Below are 19,993 nucleotides of genomic sequence, written 5' to 3' on the forward strand. Positions count from 1 at the left end.
CGCCATCGTTTTTTATCTGAACCTGGTAAACCTTTTTTAGGTACCAGTAATATCGGACTGTTGTATTCGCAAACTGAAGGCTCTACTATTTTATCAAGAATGAGTTTATTGACTTGCCTGTCTACTTCTTCTCTGTGGGCGTGTGGTATTCTATAAACATTATTATAAACATTATTATTAGATATAGATTCGGTTGTCAGTCCGAATATATCTGTATATTTTGTGGAGAGGTTTGTTAAAACTGGTTTGAAATGGTGGAAAGTTCTGAATTAATTTTTCATGACAGTATGTTGTCTCCCTTCGCTAATTTCTTGGACTATCTCGTAGTCAGTTAGCGTTTCTATTTTTATCTTGTTAAGGTTTATTACTCTAATTGGAATGGTTGTATTTAATATTCGGACAAATGTATTATTTTTATTTGAAATAGTGTTTCCAATAAAAATTCCTTCTTCGATTCCCTGGTTTGGAATAAGAACATTTTGTTCTTTCGAAGTAATATTAATTTGACGGACTTCTTCAGCACGAGCTGGAAGCATTGTGGCATTATTATCACATGTGTGTATGATTGGTATATGTATTGGATAATTTAGAATTTTTGGCCTTAGTATTAGTGAATCACTTGATTGTGTGAAATCTAATTGGCAATTATATTTTTTAATGAAATCTATACCGATAATGGAACTGGAAAGTCTTTATCGACTAAGTGGAAATTATGTGGTATTACATGTTTGCCTGTAGATAATTCTACGAATGCTAAACCTTTTGAAAAAACTGAACCTTCACCAATACCTGATATTTGTGTTGAAATGTTGTTATTTACATTATCAAATACTAGTTGTCCCGGCGAACTTCGTACCGCCTAACAGTCTCTATATATATAAAACAAAGTAGAGTTTGTTACAAAACTTATAATTCGAGATCTGCTGCACCAATTTTCATGGTTTTTGATTTGTTGGATTTGTCTCTGAAAAGTAGGGAACGCAATGGCTCTGGTGGCGGGACCACTAATGGCAATGTCACTTTACCACTAAAGCAGCACAAACCGGGCGTTTCACCAGCAAACTTCAATGCGCCACAATGCTGGCAAACAACGTCCATTGGACCAATGCAAACTAAACGATTCAAGCTGTAGTCAATGGTGCAATCATATCGAAACGCTTCTCGATTCAAATCAATCCTTGAACCATTTCTTATTGCCATTTCACGGGCTGCCTCTCTTTGAGAAGCACGAATTAAGGCCCTTCTTTGCTGGGTACTAACGCGGAGCCTTTCTCGGGCGATTTCTCGCTCTTCGTCAGATAATTGACTCGCGATATTCCGTTGCCTAATTGCATTATGGGTCCGCCGGGAAAGATTAGATCTTCTAGGACGCGGTATTTTTTATTAATAGTAATACTGCCCTCGCACAAAACCATATAAAACAATCGAGAAATATAAATATAAATAATTTTCACAAATTTAGGTTTGAGACAAACAAATACCTGAACATTCGAGATATTTAGCTTTTGTACGCACGCGCACAATTATTATTTATAAAGTTTAAAAGTCCAAAAATATAAAAAGCCAAAAATACACTTTTTAATAATTAACTTTTTTTTTTTTTTAATTTCGAATTTTGAATTTTTTATTTATTTTTGATTAGTCAGGTTTTAATCTTTCGATTTTTTTTTTTATTTTTGCAGATTTTTTATTTGAAATATTTATAAAGTTTAAAAGTCCAAAAATATAAAAAGCCAAAAATACACTTTTTAATAATTAACTTATTTTTTTTTTAATTTGGAATTTTGAATTTTTTATTTATTTTTTGAACAGTCAGGTTTTAATCTTTTGATTTTTTTGAATTTTTGCAGATTTTTGATTTGAAATATTTTTCTTTTTGATTTGGAAAAAATTTTTTTTTTTTTTTTTTTTTTTTTTTTGTTGATTTTTTTTTTTTTTTTTTTTTTTTTTTTGTTGAATAGTCAGGTCTGCTCGAGGCTGTGCCGTAGACTGACTGACTACATTTGTTTATTTACTTCTATACAGGACCGAAACTGTCACTGTTGTCAAGGCTACTGAGTATAAATGGAAATTTGAATCTTTAGGGAAAAAAACCGCGTTTTTCAAGTATTCGTCAAATTTTTTCAGTATTTTAAAGATCTACTGATCCGCCTCGTGGCGGAGACAAATCCAACAAATCAAAAACCATGAAAATTGGTCCAGCAGATCTCGAGTTTTAAGTGCTAATACACTTTTACACAACTCTCTTTTATATATATAGATATCTATATTTTCTTTTAAAATTGATATATGTGCACCCGTGTCTAATAGTAGTGTATATGCTTTTCCTGCATTTTCGTTATTAATTTTTATAAAGATGCTAAAACTGAGATTGAGTGTATATATTTTTATACCCTGAACCCATTTTCAATGGGAAATCAGGGTATAATGGTTTTGTTGAAATGTATGTAACAGGCAAAAGGAGGCGTGGCAGACCCCACAAAGTATATATGTATATTCTTGATCAGGGCGATGAGCTGAGTCGATTTGGACCGTATTGTCCGTATTTACAGCGCGGATATCGAGTTTATCATTAAAAATCGATAACTCATCCCGATCTTTTTTTATCGATAAAAAACCTTATCGAAAACCAGTTATAAAATTATATCTCCTACACCCTTATTGCTAGAGTCTCCAAATTTTTAATGTATGCTTTTATGCAATTTATGCAATTTTGGTTTTTGTTACAATTTACCCCCACCTCTATACCCACCTCTATACCCACCTCTATATCCACCCTCACTTTTGTAAAAGGCGTATTTCAAATACTAGAGACACAAGTCTCTTTGGCAAATATATGCATATTCATGATTATCATAATATATAAATCAGATTATAATCATAATATAAAAGTTTCATGACGATCGTATGTCCACAAAAAAAGTTATTAAACAATTAAGTTAAAAATGCGCTGAACGGACCGGACAACTTCGTATTTGGTAGGCTCGGTCTTCTGAGGCTCAAGCATTGAACAAAATCAGTGTGCTGCGACTGCTGCCACGAAATGCACGCATTACCAAATGAAGCACGACTATGCGCTCTTTTTCCCTTACTCACTCTCTCCCTCTCTTTATGCTCTCTCTCTCTCTCTCTCTCTATGAACTCTCGAATAGCAGCAGCGCACAAAAATTGAAAATTGTTCGCGACGATCTCATCTCGTTCCTTTTGAGTGAAGGGTATACCGAAATTTGTAAAGCGTTCGCCACGTTCATACAAAATGTTAGCGTGCTTCATTTGATAATGTGTGCATTTCGTGGCAGCAGTCGCAGCGCACTGATTTTGTCATGCCTAATTTTCAATGCTTGAGCCTCAAGAGACTGAGCCGAGCAAATACGAAGTTGTGTAGTCTCCTCAGCGCATTTTTTCGTCGGTGAAAAAATTTGTTCTAGATGTCTAGTCTATGTGTTCTCTGGTTAGTGCTTGGACCCTACACATGAAGAATATCCTTCAGTAGGGCTGCAAAGCCATCGATAGAGGTTACCCTCGATAGATTTATCCATCAATGGAATGAACCATCGATACTATCGATAGTTCCATCGTAGATTTGAAGTTCTTACAAATGAATAAATTTTCAATAATTTCGATCATTCATCCAGCATAAAATTATTCGTGCAATTTTGTATAAGAATCCAATACAATAGTAATCGGATATTTATATGATGGTTGTATATCTAATAAAATATATATTGTATTACATATGGACAAAATTGGATGCATCATCCTCAGAAGCGGTGGGCAAAAATCGAGTAGCACTAGCAGCAGCAGTGGAAGACTTAGAAGCAGAAGCGCCATCTTAAATGTACATAATATAATAAAAAACACACTTGCACTTTAAACATCAGTTTCATGCTTAATTGATGGCTTTCAAAATTTATCCATACATTCTTCTTACGAAGAACCAAAAATATCATTGAAATATAGCTATAAAAGCTAATCACAATATAATAATATTATTAACTTAATGTTTATATATATATATGTTATGTTATATATGTATATTCCGGAAAATGCTTACATGCGTCTCTTCGCGCCACCTAGTAGTAAAATATCGATGGATGAAAAAAACCATCGATATATCATGAGAGCCCAAAACCATCGATACTATCAATAGCCATCGATGGATTTGCAGTCCTATCCTTCAGCATGGAAAAATCAGTAAACTTAAGCCAAATATAGCAAATTTATACAATATATGTACATATCATACAGATTGGATAAAATGTAAGAACAAATAAAAAAATAAACAATAAACTTACTGTATTCGTTGCTAACCGCCTGGGACATAGCTTCGCTTAGAAGATTGAATGAACTTCTATGATGTTGTTGATCACTTTTTAGAATATTTTCCCCACTTCCTGCATTAGACAACGAAGTAACAACATTCATCATTTGCAATGATCCCGAAGGTGCCGGGGTGGTTGCTATAGGCATGGACGATGTTCTTATATGCATGCTGAGTAATTTTTCATTTGCTGTGTTATGATGATTTGAAGTTTTTTCGTCTTCTACAGTACTTCCAGTTACACTGCATACCAGACAATCGGTAATGGATGAGTTGTACAATAGAATAAGTAGACAGCTCCAAAAAGATTTATTACGCATATTAAATGATTTTTGCGATTTCAAGTACTCAACTTGAATCAAATTATTCAGTTATTTGTAATCCTTTTTTGTATGGGACCAGCGTATAGTTTAAATTCTGTGTATTTGAAAATAAAAACAATAATAGAACATGAATAATAAAGGATAATGAAGGTTTACTACATATAACTAATTATTACACAAGTCAATTTGGGAAATTAAAAAAAAACCGAAAATATTTCAAGAATAGCAGCTATAAATAACGAGGAAGCCGCAGTAGCAACTGCACTCGCGGCATAAGAGAAGAGATCCAATGCGAAATTGCAGGACATTAACACAATTAAATTTATCACTGTTATACTCATTTTGGCATAGTTCTTAGCCTACTATCGGTATACAATTTAGTATATTTAATTACTAACCAGAGAACACATAGACTAGACATGTAGAACAAACTTTTTCAACACCGAATTTGGTCGGCTTGGTCGTTTGAGGCTCAAGCAGTAAAAATAAGGCACGACAAAATCAGTGCGCTGCAAGCGCTCAAACGAAATGGCGCCATTCTTATATGAAGCGCGGCTATGCGCTATTTGTCCTACACTCTTACTCATAGCTCGCAAATAACTGTTAACACTTTTTCGTTGTCTGCAAAAAAGTGTCTTTCAGTGACACAGTCAAAAAAACTCAGACAGAAAGTGTTTTTGTCGCGTCTGGCTTAGCTCTCTCGCGCTCTGAGGGAGATAGTTGTTTCTGTTTTCGTTTCCTCAAGTAAAACACTGATCGTCTGCTTGAGTTAAATGAAGTAACGGTAAGTTGCGTTTGTATGGGTAATCACGCGCGATTGCTGCGTTCTTTTTGTATGTATGTATGCGTGTATTTACATGCACACGAAGGCAAAAACATTTTCTGCTGAGTTTGTTAGTCAAAGTGTTTTTTGCTGAGAGGCTTTGTGTGAGGGAAAATCGTGTTAGTTTTACGCGACACTCATGTGAGAGCGTCACACGAATGAGTGTTCGCATTGCGTCTGAGCGAAATAGATGCTAAAGAAAACAGAAAGTGACGGTCAGAGAGAGACGTGTCTACACAATTTTTTTTGGGTATGATGCGAGAAAGAGAATAAACGAAAAAACGCTCAACTCTCATTTTCAAGCTCTGCTCTTACTATATCTCTCTCTGTGGTCTCTCAAATAGCAGCAGCGCACAGAAGTTGAAAATTGTTCGCGAGGATCCCAGCTCTTTTCTTTTGAGTGAAGGGTATACCGAAATCAGAAAAGCGTTTGTCACGCTCATGCAAACAAATTGTAAGCGTTTCGATGATTATTCGTGGGAAGGGTATGAAAGCGTTGATACGCATAAAGAATATGATTTCGCGACGGGCAAGCACACACACACTTGCAGTCTCTGGAAACATGTGTGAGAATTTGTGGCCTGTGTGCGTAAAATTTGCTGCCTGAGCAAATTGTAATACCCAAAATTTAGCGTTGATCGGCCTTTGAGGGAGCACATACATTTGGATACATATGTGTATGTATGTATGAGATGGGATGATAAATGTCTGGCGATTCAGTAGCTTGTCAATTCTGTCGCTGGTTGGTTGGTCCTACGGACTGCCATATCCACTCCACGCAGATGTATATGTACATTATTGAGAGTTCTCAGTGAGAGTTTAAAGACGTGTTTGTTTTTCTGCTCTGCAAATTTGCTTGTTTTTTATAATTAATTGCTTTTATTATATTTCACACAACTGCGGTCAGTTGATTTTTCTTGGTGGCTATATATTCCTATGCAAGGTTTGATCCGTGGTATGCTGTGTTTTCTATATTTGCTTTTTATACCCTGAACCCATTGAAAATGGGAAATCAGGGTATAATGGTTTTGTTAAAAGTATGTAACAGGCAGAAGGAGGCGTGGCAGACCCCACAAAGTATATATATTCTTGATCATGTTCAAATGTATGTACATTCCAAAGCACAAGTATCTAGTATTTGAAATACGCTTTTTACAAGGGTAGAGTGAGGGGGTAGAAATAGGAGTGGGGGGTAAATTTTAACAAAAATCGAAATTGTATAAAATATATATAAGTCTACATTTAAAATTTAAAATTGGAAGCTCTAGCTCTAAAGGTGTAGGAGATATAATTAAATAACTAGCTTTCGATAAGGTTTTTAATCGATAATAAAATATCGAGAGTAGTTATCGATATTTAGAGAAAAACTTGATATGTGCGTGATATACCAAAGAAAAAAAATTTCAAGTCTCTAGCTCTTATATCTTCTGAGATCGACGCGTTCATACATACGGACGGACGGACGGACAGACAGACAGACGGACGGGGCTAAATCGACTCAGCTCGTCGCCTTGATCAAGAATATATATACTTTGTGGGGTCTGCCACGCCTCCTTCTGCCTGTTACATACTTTTAACAAAACCATTATACCCTGATTTCCCATTTTCAATGTGTTAAAATTTTCCCGATCCGCCCACTAGGGGCGTGGCAAATCGGAAAATGCATTTTCCGATATACCAGAAATCATGTTAGTTAAAGAGCTAGAAAGCTGAAATTTGGTATATAGGTCTGCGTTGACCGCCCAAGATCACGAGCTATGGCGGATATATCTATGCCCATTGGGAACGTGGTAAATCGGATAAAGCTGTATCTCCCAAAGTTGTAAACCTAGAATGCTGAAATTTTGCACGTCAAAGATAAAATTATAAGTATACGCCCATTGGGGGCGTGGAAAATCGGACGTGAAGATATAGTGATTTTTTAAATTCTCTTATATATTGGACACTATTCATGGCAGAGACCTAAAATTTTGTATATATACTCGGACTGATCACCCAAGACCAAAAAGTTTTGTCGGATATATGTCCGCCCACAGGGGGCGTGGCAAACCGCAAAAGTTTATATCTCCTAAAGTATAATAGCTAGAAGCTTCAAATTGAGTTGAGTTACTGGTAGCCTCCTCTATCGATTCCCCAAAAATAATTTTTACGCCTCTTTAGGGGCGTGGCATATCGAAAAATACCCTGTAATTTTCACATTTTTTGAGGGTAAGCATTCAAATTTTGCACTTAGGTTACCGGTTGCTCGTTCTAAAAACTGACCAAAAATGAGGCAAATCGGAAAAACCTGTATATTCTACAGTATTAGAGCAAAACTTAACTACTAAATTGTTGATGGGATGTGAATGAGTATTCCGCAGTCGGTAACGCCCGACTGCAACGTTCTTACTTGTTTATGTATCCTTATATGCAATTTATACAATTTCGGTTTTTGTGTAAGTAGAAAAACGCGAAAAATTATTTAAATCGCTATTGCTCCAAGTGTTCAGGGGATCTCGTGGTCGAGCAGTCTCGAGTAGAGCTTTCTTACTTGTACTGTAATTAATTTAGGCTTTGTAATTTTTAGTTGACTATCGTTATGTCAATATCTTTAAGTAAATAAATAGTTAAGTTCTTTTAATATCTAATTTTAAGTTTTTCATTTTAACACTGTCTTTCATAGTTTCAATAGTATCACTGACCACATTTGGCTGCGAGGTGGGCATAGCTGGCCGCACTGGCAAATAAAATACCCCCATCGGGTTGGCGATACTATTGTTATAATGCGTTGTACTTTTTATATGCTATTTTAATTTTAGTTGACTCTTGTTTTGTCAATATCTTTAAATAAATAAATAAATAAATATTTACATACATTTATATGCTATTATATCTAATCATGTTTATAAATGCGTGTATTGATAAAAAGAAATATTATTGTATATAATTATAATTACATATTTTATTCAAATTTCAACCGAAAAAATTTTATCAGGGTATACTAATAAGTTTATTAAATGCTTTGGCTAGTGGACTATAAAAACTTCAAGTGGAAATGAAATTCACATGTCGAAATGACCTTTATTGCCAAAATTACTAATTAAGTCATAAAGGTTCATTTGACATTCACTCTACAATTCAAACCATACAGAATTGACAAGCTACTGAATCGCCAGACAATTATCATCCCATCTCATACATACATACACATATGTATGCAAATGTATGTGCTCCCTCAAAGGCCGATCAACGCTAAATTTTGGGCCTTACAATTTGCTCAGGCAGTAAATGTTACGCACACAGGCCACAAATTCTCACACATGTTTCCAGAGACTGCAAGTGTGTGTGTGCTTGCCCGTAGCGAAATCATATTCTTTATGCGCATCAACGCTTTCATACCCTTCCCACGAATAACCATTGAAACGCTTACAATTTGTTTGCATGAGCGTGACAAACGCTTTTCTGATTTCGGTATACCCTTCACTCAAAAGAAAAGAGCTGGGATCGTCGCGAACAATTTTCAACTTCTGTGCGCTGCTGCTATTTGAGAGACCACAGAGATATATTAAGAGATTAGATGATTTTGTCGTGCCTTATTTTCACTGCTTTAGCCTCAAACGACCGAGCCGACCAAATACTAAGTTGTCCGGTCGCTTCAGCGCATTTTTTCGGTGTTGAAAAAGTTTGTTCTACATGTCTAGTCTATGTGTTCTCTTTTTAGTGATTTAATGCTAAAGTTATGTTCAACTCTTCTGCAATGTTAATTAATAAAATTCTCTTGCATCCACAAACGATCAACTGAAAAACTACTAACCAACTGGGAAAACAGATTTCTGGATAGAGGATGTTTGATATTTTTCCGGACGAAGCCCTTAAAAACAGGATAGATCTGTTCGGAAAAAGGACAAATTGGCATCACTGCTTCCTGATTCAGGACGCTGTTATAATATTAGGTGTGATTTATATAAAGTACCACCAGGTTTTGAGGGCAGAAATGAGACAAACGCATATAAGGTTTATGAAAGATATGATGGTAGTTGAAAAAATGTCTACGCTTTGTGGATATTACGAAATAAAATAAAGTGCTGAGGCGATATGGTACTATAGTTTTTTAATACTGCTCTTAACTCTCCATCATATTTAGATTAGATTTTACATACTCAGACAAACGACCCGTTTACCTAATCAAGCAAGAAATATCAGCGCTTCGCCAGGGAAATGTGACTTTGCTGCATTATTAAGATGTGGTAGAAAAAATGTTGACTCTGCTGACAAACAAAACTATAATAACTAAACACTATATAACTTACAATCAGTGTGGCTACATCGTTCAACAAAAATATATAGCGGATTCCCTTCGTAATACACGAAGGAAAAAGGAAGTCGTTAAGCGACGTACGTTTGACCGTTCTCCGAAATAATTAGAAGAAGGGTAGCAACTTCGAGAAAATATACCAGAACAGTGAACAAAATACATCAGCAGGCAATGAATACAGTTAACAAAGAATTAATCGACAACTAATCTAGATCCAGATAGAAAATCCCTCGTACCCTAACAGAAATATGGTATTTTATCTATTGCCAAACGTCTGATGGAATAATCTGATTCGACAGACTTCAGCAAACTTACTTTAAGAACCAGAAAATAATAACCCTGTAGGAATACACTTTAATATGATAGTGTTTAGTTTCGATTTGATCTATATTCTTCTTCAGAGAGTGATAGTGGATGTGATCATAATACAAAGCGGGAATTATTGTTAAGTTCATATTGACGACGTTAGCCATGTTAAGCACATCGCATGGGTTTTGGATAAATGGGATGAGGACAACATGAGAGTTTCTTTTGAAAAATCAAATTTGTTTCGAGACAGTATTGAATGAGTAATTCAATCCAATGTCAAGTGGTTGTTAGAACTAGCAAGCTACTATAGATGTTTTATTAATGATTTTGCGCTTAAGCAAAAACAATAGGCACAATTTTAAGAGGCGAAAGTGGCAAAGTAAGTCAAAGAAAATACAAGTCAACTTTGACGAAACGCAGTCCCATGCATTCAAAAAGCTTAGGACATTCTAATTTTACCTTATCCAGATTATAAAAAAATCTTTTGACTTGACAACCATCGCTTCCTTCTTTGGTTTGGGTGATGTTTTGTCTCAAAGCGGGAAACCTATAACAATGATATCACAGATATACATTTTTTGAATAAATATACGCCAGTAAAAAGGATATGCGATATTGCTAAAAAATAATAATAATAATACTGTATTTACATTTACAGCATTTGTGCAGTATAAATTGGCAAAAACATTCCCATACTGACGTCGTAAAAGGAGCAGAGGGAAATAGTTGTTGATAAACATAATAGGGCTCATAGGACCGAGCTAGAAAACGCCAAGCAAATTTTCATTTACTACTTAATTCCAAGTATTACCAAATTAGCGATCGAGGTCGTTACAATCTGCCAAACAGCAAAATACGTCCGTAATTCATAGAAACAAGTGCTCGAAGAAGCACCTATTCCCTCAGATATAGGCGAGATGTTGCATGTTAATATATACCACTAACCAGACAACACATAGACTAGACATGTAGAACAAATTTTTTTACAGCAGAAAATGTTAAGTTGGTGGACTACTATACTTCGTATTTGTCCGGCTCGGTCGCTGGAGACTCGAGCAGTGAAAATACTGCACGACAATGTAGGTGCGCTGCAAGCGCTCAAACGAAATTGTCCCGTTCTTATATGAAGCAAAGCTATGCGCTATTTCTCACTTCATCCCTCTCTCGCTAGCTCTCTATGGTCTTTCAAATCATCGAAGTCAGCAACGCACAAATATTGAATTTAGTTCGCGACGATCCCAGCTCTTTCCTTTGAGTGAAGAGTATACCTTAATCTTGAAAGCATTTGCCACGCTCATGCAAACAAACTGTAAGCATTTCGATGATTATTTGTGGAAAGGGTATGAAAGTGTTGATGCGCATAAAGCATATGATTTCGCGACGGGCAAGCACACACACGCTTGCAGTCTCTGGAAACATATACATATGAGTATTTATAAGTGGCACGCGCATATAAATTTAATAGTTGGGCGTAGACTGTAGGGTTGCCGATTTCGAAAAAAAATATCATATCAATGATATTTTAAGTTTTGAAAAAATATCAAAATTATATTTGATATGTAACTTTAAAAATCTATATATCAATATTTTTCGATTCTTTGTTAAAATGATGAAGACCGTTTTTTTTTTTTTTTTTTTAACAAACGTGTTCTGTGATATGAGTATCCATAATACGACTTCGTGAGTCGCTAACACATTTTGCCAATTGCAGCTAGTAAGAGCGCGTCATGTCATTTGTTTTTGTAATACATACATGTATGTATGTATGTACTAGAGTGCTGAATGAATTCCAGAAAAACGGTGTTCAAATTAACAGTTCGTAATATACATACATATGTATGTATATATGTTGAGTGACACAGATGGAGAGATCATAAGTAGACAAAGGGAAGAGTATGTGAGAGAAAGTAACGCAAAAATAGCGCATAGCATATGAAAATGTGCTAAGCTGAGCAAATACGAAGTAGAAAATGCATGCATAATCTCGAGAGAATCGACGCCTTTACGCTTTGGCATCCTTTTTATTCCGTTTTAAGGCTTCACTTATTCTCGCTCATAATACCCTGAACCCATTGAAAATGGGAAATCAGGGTCTAATGGTTTTGTGAAAAAGTATGTAACGGGCAGAAGCAGGCGTGGCATACCCCATACAGTATATATTCTTGATCAGGGCGATGAGCTGAGTCGATATAGCCCTGTCCGTCTGTCCATCCGTCCGTCCGCCCGTCCGTCTGAGTGCGTCGATCTCAGAAGATACAAAAGCTAGAGAGTTACAATTTGGCGTGCATACTCGTGTATACCATACGCAGTACGAGTTTTTCTTATTTTTTCGATAAATCATCCAAGTTTTTTATCGAGAATAATCGAAAAACTGATTTTGTTTTTTCAGCCTCAATACTATTAGCCTGGAATACTATTAGACCTGGAGACTGATTTACTGTGTATATACATATGATGAATACAAACATTTTGTAATTTACATATTTTGGATTCCACGTCCCCTTCGCCACCAATTTGTAAAAAAACAAGTAAGAAAACTCTAGTCGAGAGTGCTCGACTAGATACTACCCTGAACCCAACAAATAAAAATGCCCATTTAGTATGGCTGAAATTTCAATTTCGATGTATTTAAAAATATAAATAAAATACCAAACTCATTTAATAAAATATAAAAATATTTTGAAACAATTAAAAAAGTTAACATCAGTTGCATCGATCGGGATTCGAACCACGACTTCTCGATCGAGCGTCATGCAGCTAACACACTAGGCCACCTCACTCATGCTAGTGGTGCTGGCAAAACTCAAATAGATTCACTGCTGCAGCGCCATCTACCAAAACTAAACGAAACTAACTGCTGATGTGATTCTAAGAATCTGCTAGAATAACCAAACTATTAAAAACGCACATAAAGTATAGTTAAAATTTCGATTTCGGTGTATTTAAAAATATAAATTAAATAGAAAACTCATTTATGAAAAAAATAAAAATATTTTGAAACAATTAAAAAAAATTAACATCAGTCGCATCGATCGGGACTCGAACCGCGACTTCTCGATCGAGCGTCATGCAGCTAACACACTAGGCCACCTCACTCCTGCTAGTGGCGCTGGCAAAACTCAAATACATTCACTGCTGCTGCGCCATCTACCAAAACTAAACGAAACTAACAGCTGATGTGATTCAACGAATGTTTCTAGAAGAAGTTTGAATGTATGTGTGCACACGCATACGATGCTGTTGTAGCTGCTGCACGTGCGTTTGTTAATTGGCCAAATATTTGATTATTTTTTTTATTAATTTTTGACTGAACGGAATTTAATGAAACTTTCAGCATATGATCTACATATTATATTGAATATTTGAGAAATTTAAAAAAAAGAAAAATCATTCACAATTAACTATAGTGGCACCTGATTTGAACTTGAATGTTTTTACTCGATAAAAACATAACGGGATGATTTATCGAATTATAAAAGCAAACTCGACGTCCGCGCTGTATATACGGTCATTTAAAAAAAAATTCAAGTCTCTAGCTCTTATATCTTCGGAAATCGACGCGTTCAAACATACGGACAGACGGACAGACGGAAAGACGGACAGACGGACGGACGGACAGACGGACAGACAGACAGACGGACAGGGCCAAATCGACTCAGCTCGTCGCCCTGATCAAGAATATATATACTTTGTGGGGTCTGCCACGCCTCCTTCTGCCTGTTACATACATTTCAACAAAACCATTATACCCTGATTTCCCATTTTGAATGGGTTCAGGGTATAAAAAAAAAAAACGCATTTCAAGTACTAAAAACTTATGCTTTGGAATGTACATACATTGAACAATATTATTCCGTTCTGAAAGTTTCATTACGATTTTACTTCTAGAAATTAAATTATTCAACAAATAAATTCGTATAATATTGCCCACGCAGCCCAAGCGCAGTCGCTGCTTACTGCGCCGTTAGCAGAGCGCGTTCTAATACGTGCGTGTGTATGTATGTGTGCATAGAAGAAGAGCAAAATGTTTAGAATATCAGCTTGGAGGGTTCAGGGTATCTTCTAGTCGAGCAGTCTCGACTAGAGCCTTCGAGCACTCTTGACTAGAGTTTTCTTACTTATTTACTTTTGCGCTTGTTTCACTTATCAAACTAACTCAAATATATCAAAAAATCGCAACAATTATTCGACATTTGGCAAAAAAAAAAAATATCCCGATATAAATAAAATTTTGAATCAAAATATTATCGATATATTGATATTTCAATATATTTTCGACAGCAGTAAAATTTAAATTGTTTTTAAATTCTTTAGAAATTTATAATTTAGTTTATATTTTTTAAATTTCATAAAAATGTTTCCTTCCGTGTTATCAATACCTATTAAGCCTATTTATATAGATGGCTCACGAATATAAATGTCGCAATTCTACACTACAAATGACGATTATCCGCCCATAGTGGCCGTAGACACCTCATGTTTGGTCAGTTTTTAGAACGAGCAACCGGTAACCTAAGTGCAAAATTTGAATGCTTACGCTAAAATATGTGAGAATATAGGGTATTTTTCGATATATCACGCCCCTAAAGAGGCGTAACAATTACTTTTGGGTCATCGATAGAGGAGGCTACTAGTAACTTAACTATTTAAATTTGAAGCTTCTAGCAATTATACTTTAGGAGATATCAACTTTTGCGGTTTGCCACGCCCCCTGTAGGCGGACATATATCCGACAAAACTTTTTGGTCTTGGGTGATCAGCCCGAAATGAGGTGTCTACGCACAGTAGAGGCGTGGCAAATAGGGGAAAAAAAAACCTGTATATTCTACTGTATTAGAGCGAAACTTAACTACTAAATTGTTGGTGGGATGTGAATGAGTATTCCAAAGTCGGTAACGCCCGACTGCAACGTTCTTACTTGTTCTGTTTGTGCGCGTGTGTAATGTAAAAGCCCGCGCTTACACACACGATTGACTTTCATTTGGATTGTTTCGCAAAGTATGATTCTAAATTTTTATTCGTTTTTCTAAATAATTAGGTTTTAATGAACTCTGGTGAAAACCAAACAATTCAGCAAAACGTATAATCTGGATATTATTAACTTTTTCTTCATTTTAGAAAATGGAAAAAAGACAAGTGATATATTAGAAGCTATTGTCTTTATGCAGACCCAACATTCCTGGAGAAAGTAGGTCTAACACGCCTTTTCAAGTCATGTGTGCCGCAATTTAAGGTGCCTAACCAGGCCAAGGCAGGTATGGATTAATTTCGATTGCTTTGCTATGTAGTATAATCATGAAGTCAATACGCGTTGCCAAATATGTATTTTATTTTCCAGATAACAACATTAATTGAAGAAAAATACATTAAATCAGTGGTAATCGAAGATCGATTCCTAACCACCCCTGGTAGCTCAGGGCCCTTGGAGCGACTTCCGTCGGCAATAAAAGTGTTGTCAGCGACTCACAAAGTCGTATTATGGATACTCATATCACGGAACGCGTTTTTTTTAAACTTTGAGTACCGAATACTGGTGTTAGGGCATGAACATATGAATACACGAAGATTGTATACATGCCTCCGATGCAATCAACGACTAGCAGGTAGTGCGCTGGGGAAAGATAAGGGTCACATGTACGGACTCTATAAATAGACAAATGTACACCAACCCTTGCAGCCCCAGAGTCAGATTATGTAAGAGACGAACGCTGAGACTTACAACCTCAGCGATAGGATAAGAATAGCTAATAGACCCACGCGGAGCCTTACAAGCTCAGCGATAAGATAAGAATATGTAATAGACCAATGCTGAGCCTTACATACTCAGCAATAGACGTACTAGATTTAAGGGTTGAAATCATGCATGAGTCTGGGTATATAAACCCAGGCTCAGAAGAATAATGATCAATACAAAACTAAACACCATCATAGTCAAGTGTATTCGTTCAACTGGGGTTAAGCGATCATCATCATTTTAATAAAAAAAATACTTATTCCTATAATCCTTGTTTTTTTCGGGACGGATTATAAATTTATTGTGGGGAAAAAATTGAAAAAAAAAATCGGATAATATTGATACATCGATTTTTTTTTTGTTACATATCAAATATCATTTTGAAATTTTTCAAAACTTTGTACCCATTGTTTGCGAACCCATTGAAAATGGGAAATCAGGGTATAGTGGTTTTGTGAAAAAGTATGTAACGGGCAGAAGGAGGCGTGGCAGGCCACATAAAGTATATATATCCTTGATCAGGATGACGAGCTGAGTCGATATAGCCCTGTCCGTCTGTCCGTCCGTATGAGCAAAAGGATCTCAGAAGATATAAGAGCTAGAGAGCTGAAATTTGGCATGTATACTCGTGTGTACCATACGCAGTTCAAGTTTATCTTATTTTTTCAATAACTCGTCCGATAACTTTTTTATCGAGAATGATCGAAAATTTGATTTTGTTTTTTTCCAGCTTTATTTGAACACTTTTAGACCTGAATTTGTAAAAAACGCATTTCAAGTACTAGAGACTTGTGCTTTGGAATTTACACACATTATTACTATATGAAAGTTTCATTAAGATTGTATGTCTACAAGAGATGTATGTCTGAAAGTTTCATTCAGATTCTATGTCTACAAAATAAATTATTAGACAAAAAAAATAATATTGCCCACACTGCAGCGCTGCCCAAGCGCAGTCGCTGATAGCAGTGCAGTCAGCAGGTGTGATTATATATGCGTGTGGATGCATGTGTGTGCATGTGTGCATAAAAGAAGAATGAGTAGAATATCAGCTTAGAGGGTTCAGGGTATCTCCTAGTCGAGCAATCTCGACTGGAGCCTTCTTACTTGTTATATTTATATTTTTCGACAGCCCAACAAAAATCTTATGTCACTTTTAAATGAACAATTCAACCTCAGAATTTAGCGAAGCCTTAAGAGACCATTTCAAATTATTAGGAATTGGCACATCTTAAATAATGTTTTTATTTGAAAATATTGAGTAGTTTTTTTTCGAATGCGACAATTTTTCCACCATACTTGTTTTTATACCCTAAACCCATTTTCAATGGGAAACAAGTAAGAACGTTGCAGTCGGGCGATACCGATTGCAGAAGACTCATTCACAGCCCAAACGCTATCAACCAGAGTATATAGTGCAATTTTCAAGTCTAGTGCGCAGCAAAAAACACGGCATGATGCCATTAAAATTGGAAAATCATCGATAGCTATTGCATTCAAATTACATACATATATAATTTATACAATTTTGATTTTTATTATATACTTATATCCATACATTGGATACCGGCTTCAAGCTAACAGCAGATCAGCGCGATTTTCCTATGCTTGTGCACACACTCATCGTCTATTCTATGCGTACAGACAGAAGCGCGCCTTTTCTCACATTCTTAGAATTTCGATTGATTTCTGGACTTTCTAGCCGTTACTGTAGTTTTGTCTGATGACGCTCTCTTATTAAGCTATTCTATTTTAGCAACTGATTGCTCGAGCAAAGCAGTGGCGCGGGTGCTAAGGGCGACGCAAGTAATGTTAGAGTAGGGGAGGTTCGAACCTCTACTATGATATTATTTATTTTTTTCATACATATTTCGTGTTTTATAAAATAGATATTTAATTGGGAAGGTGCAAGCTTGACTGAATGGCACTTAATACTTTTCTTTTTCTTAGTCGAATAATTTTATAAGTTTAAATTTGTTTCTCCTTAAATAGCCCTCAAATACATATACGCAAATACATACATATGTATATATAATTATATATGTAAGCCTGCACGCATAGCATCAAGCATTCCAGCCTTATACACGCGCTCATTTGTATGTGTGTATGTATGTACACATAAATGCGTGCTCTAGCAAATTCTAAGAATCCCGTAGCGATTGATTTGCTGATGCTGTTTGGGTTGGGTGCGAGTTCAAATCCCGCTGAAAACACTTTTTTGTAAATTGCAAATTTATGTTATTTTAGCTTTTTTATATTTTATTAATTTTATAAAAATGTTTCCTTCCGTGCTATCAATGCCTATTAAGCCTACTTATGTGTACATATACATAAATAGATGGCTGACGCATATAAATGTCGCTATTCGGGCACTGTAAATGCCGATTGCCACGCCCCTAGTGGCCGTAGACTCCTCAATTTTAGCCAGTTCTTAGAACGAGCAACCGGTTACCTAAATGCAAAATTTGAATTCTTACGCTCAAAAAATGTGAAAATTACAGGGTATTTTTCGATATGCCACGCCCCTAAAGAGGCTTAAAAATTATTTTTGGGGCATCAATAGAGGAGGCCACCAGTAACTTAACTATCCAAATTTAAAGCTTCTAGCTCTTAAACTGTAGGAGATATAAACTTTTGCGGTTTGCCACGCCCCCTATAGGCGGACAAATATCTACCATAGCTCGTTGGACGTGGGTCGTCAACCCGCGTATATATACAAAATTTCAGGTCTCTAGCATCAATAGTGCCTGAAATATAGCAGAATTCGAAAAATCACTATATCTTCAGGTCCGATTTGCCACGCCCCTAGTAGGCGTAGATATAGATTTTTTCACCTATCTTCATAGAATTAAAACATCAGCTTACATGCAAAATTTCAGCATTCTAGGTTTATAACTTTAGGAGATACAGTTTTATCCGATTTGCCACGCCCCTAATGGGCGGAGATATATCCGCTATAGCTTGTGATCTTGGGTGGTCGGCGCGGACCTACATACCAAATTTCAGCTTTCTAGCTCTTCAACAAACATGATTTCTGGTATATCGGAAAATGCATTTTCCGATTTGCCACGCCCCTAGTGGGCGGATCGGGAAAATTTTAACACTTTATAAATCGGAGATATACACGAGTATGTGTTCCAAATTTCAAGTCTCTAGCTTCAATAGCGCCGAAATAGATTGCGTTCATACGGACAGACGGACGGACAGCAAGACGGACATTGCACAAAACCAATATACTCATTTCACTTTCGTGAATGAGTCTAATCAGGGTATAATGGTTTTGTTGAAATGTATGTAACAGGCAGAAGGAGGCGTGGCAGACCCCACAAAGTATATATATTCTTGATCAGGGCGACGAGCTGAGTCGATTTGGCCCTGTCCGTCTGTCTGTTTGTCCGTCTGTCCGTCCGTCCGTCCGTCCGTCTGTCCGTCTGTCCGTATGTTTGAACGCGTCGATTTACGAAGATATAAGAGCTAGAGACTTCAGACTTTTTTAAAATGACCGTATATACAGCGCGGACGTCGAGTTTGCTTTTAAAATTCGATAAATCATCCCGTTATGTTTTTATCGAGTAAAAACATTCAAGTTCAAGTCAGATGCCACTATAGGTAATTGTGACTCATTTTTCATTTTTTTAAATTTCTCATATATTCAATATAATATGTAGACCATATGCTGAAAGTTTCATTAAATTCCGTTCAGTCAAAAATTAATAAAAAATAATCAAATATCTGGCCAAGTAACAAACGCACGTGCAGCAGCTACAACAGCATCGTATGCGTGTGCACACATACATTCAAACTTCTTCTAGAAACATTTGTTGAATCACATCAGCTGTTAGTTTCGTTTAGTTTTGGTAGATGGCGCTGCAGCAGTGAATCTATTTGAGTTTTGCCAGCATCACTTGGCGAAGTGAGGTTGCGTAGTGTGTTAGCTGCATGACGATCGATCGAGAAGTCGCGGTTCAAATCCCGATCGGTACAACTGATGTTAACTTTTTTAATTGTTTCAAAATATTTTTATATTTTATTAAATGAGTTTGGTATTTTATTTATATTTTTAAATACATCGAAATTGAAATTTCAGACATACTAAATGGGCATTTTTATTTGTTGGGTTCAGGGTAGTATCTAGTCGAGCACTCTCGACTAGAGTTTTCTTACTTGTTTGTTTTACTTTTTATGCATG

At 36.1% G+C, this 19,993-nt stretch overlaps 1 protein-coding gene across 5 annotated transcripts in view; it reads right to left on the reverse strand.

Moving 5' to 3' along the window:
• LOC6586675 (stromal interaction molecule homolog) overlaps nucleotides 1-19,993 on the reverse strand; it is a 96,869-nt gene that overhangs the window by 57,507 nt on the left and 19,369 nt on the right. For 4 of the 5 annotated variants that reach the window (XM_032733359.2, XM_044009336.1, XM_044009338.1 and 1 more), the window contains exon 2: nucleotides 4,296-4,738. In XM_032733359.2, the coding sequence (XP_032589250.2) occupies nucleotides 4,296-4,641 (346 nt within the window). In that variant the 5' untranslated portion in view covers nucleotides 4,642-4,738. Of the gene's footprint in view, nucleotides 1-4,295; nucleotides 4,739-10,529; nucleotides 10,618-19,993 lie in introns of all 5 variants that reach the window. The other variant, XM_032733358.2, reaches the window with a different exon arrangement.

The sequence above is a fragment of the Drosophila mojavensis genome, unplaced genomic scaffold, assembly GCF_018153725.1.
Source record: "Drosophila mojavensis isolate 15081-1352.22 unplaced genomic scaffold, ASM1815372v1 contig_72, whole genome shotgun sequence".
Classification (NCBI taxonomy): domain Eukaryota; kingdom Metazoa; phylum Arthropoda; class Insecta; order Diptera; family Drosophilidae; genus Drosophila; species Drosophila mojavensis.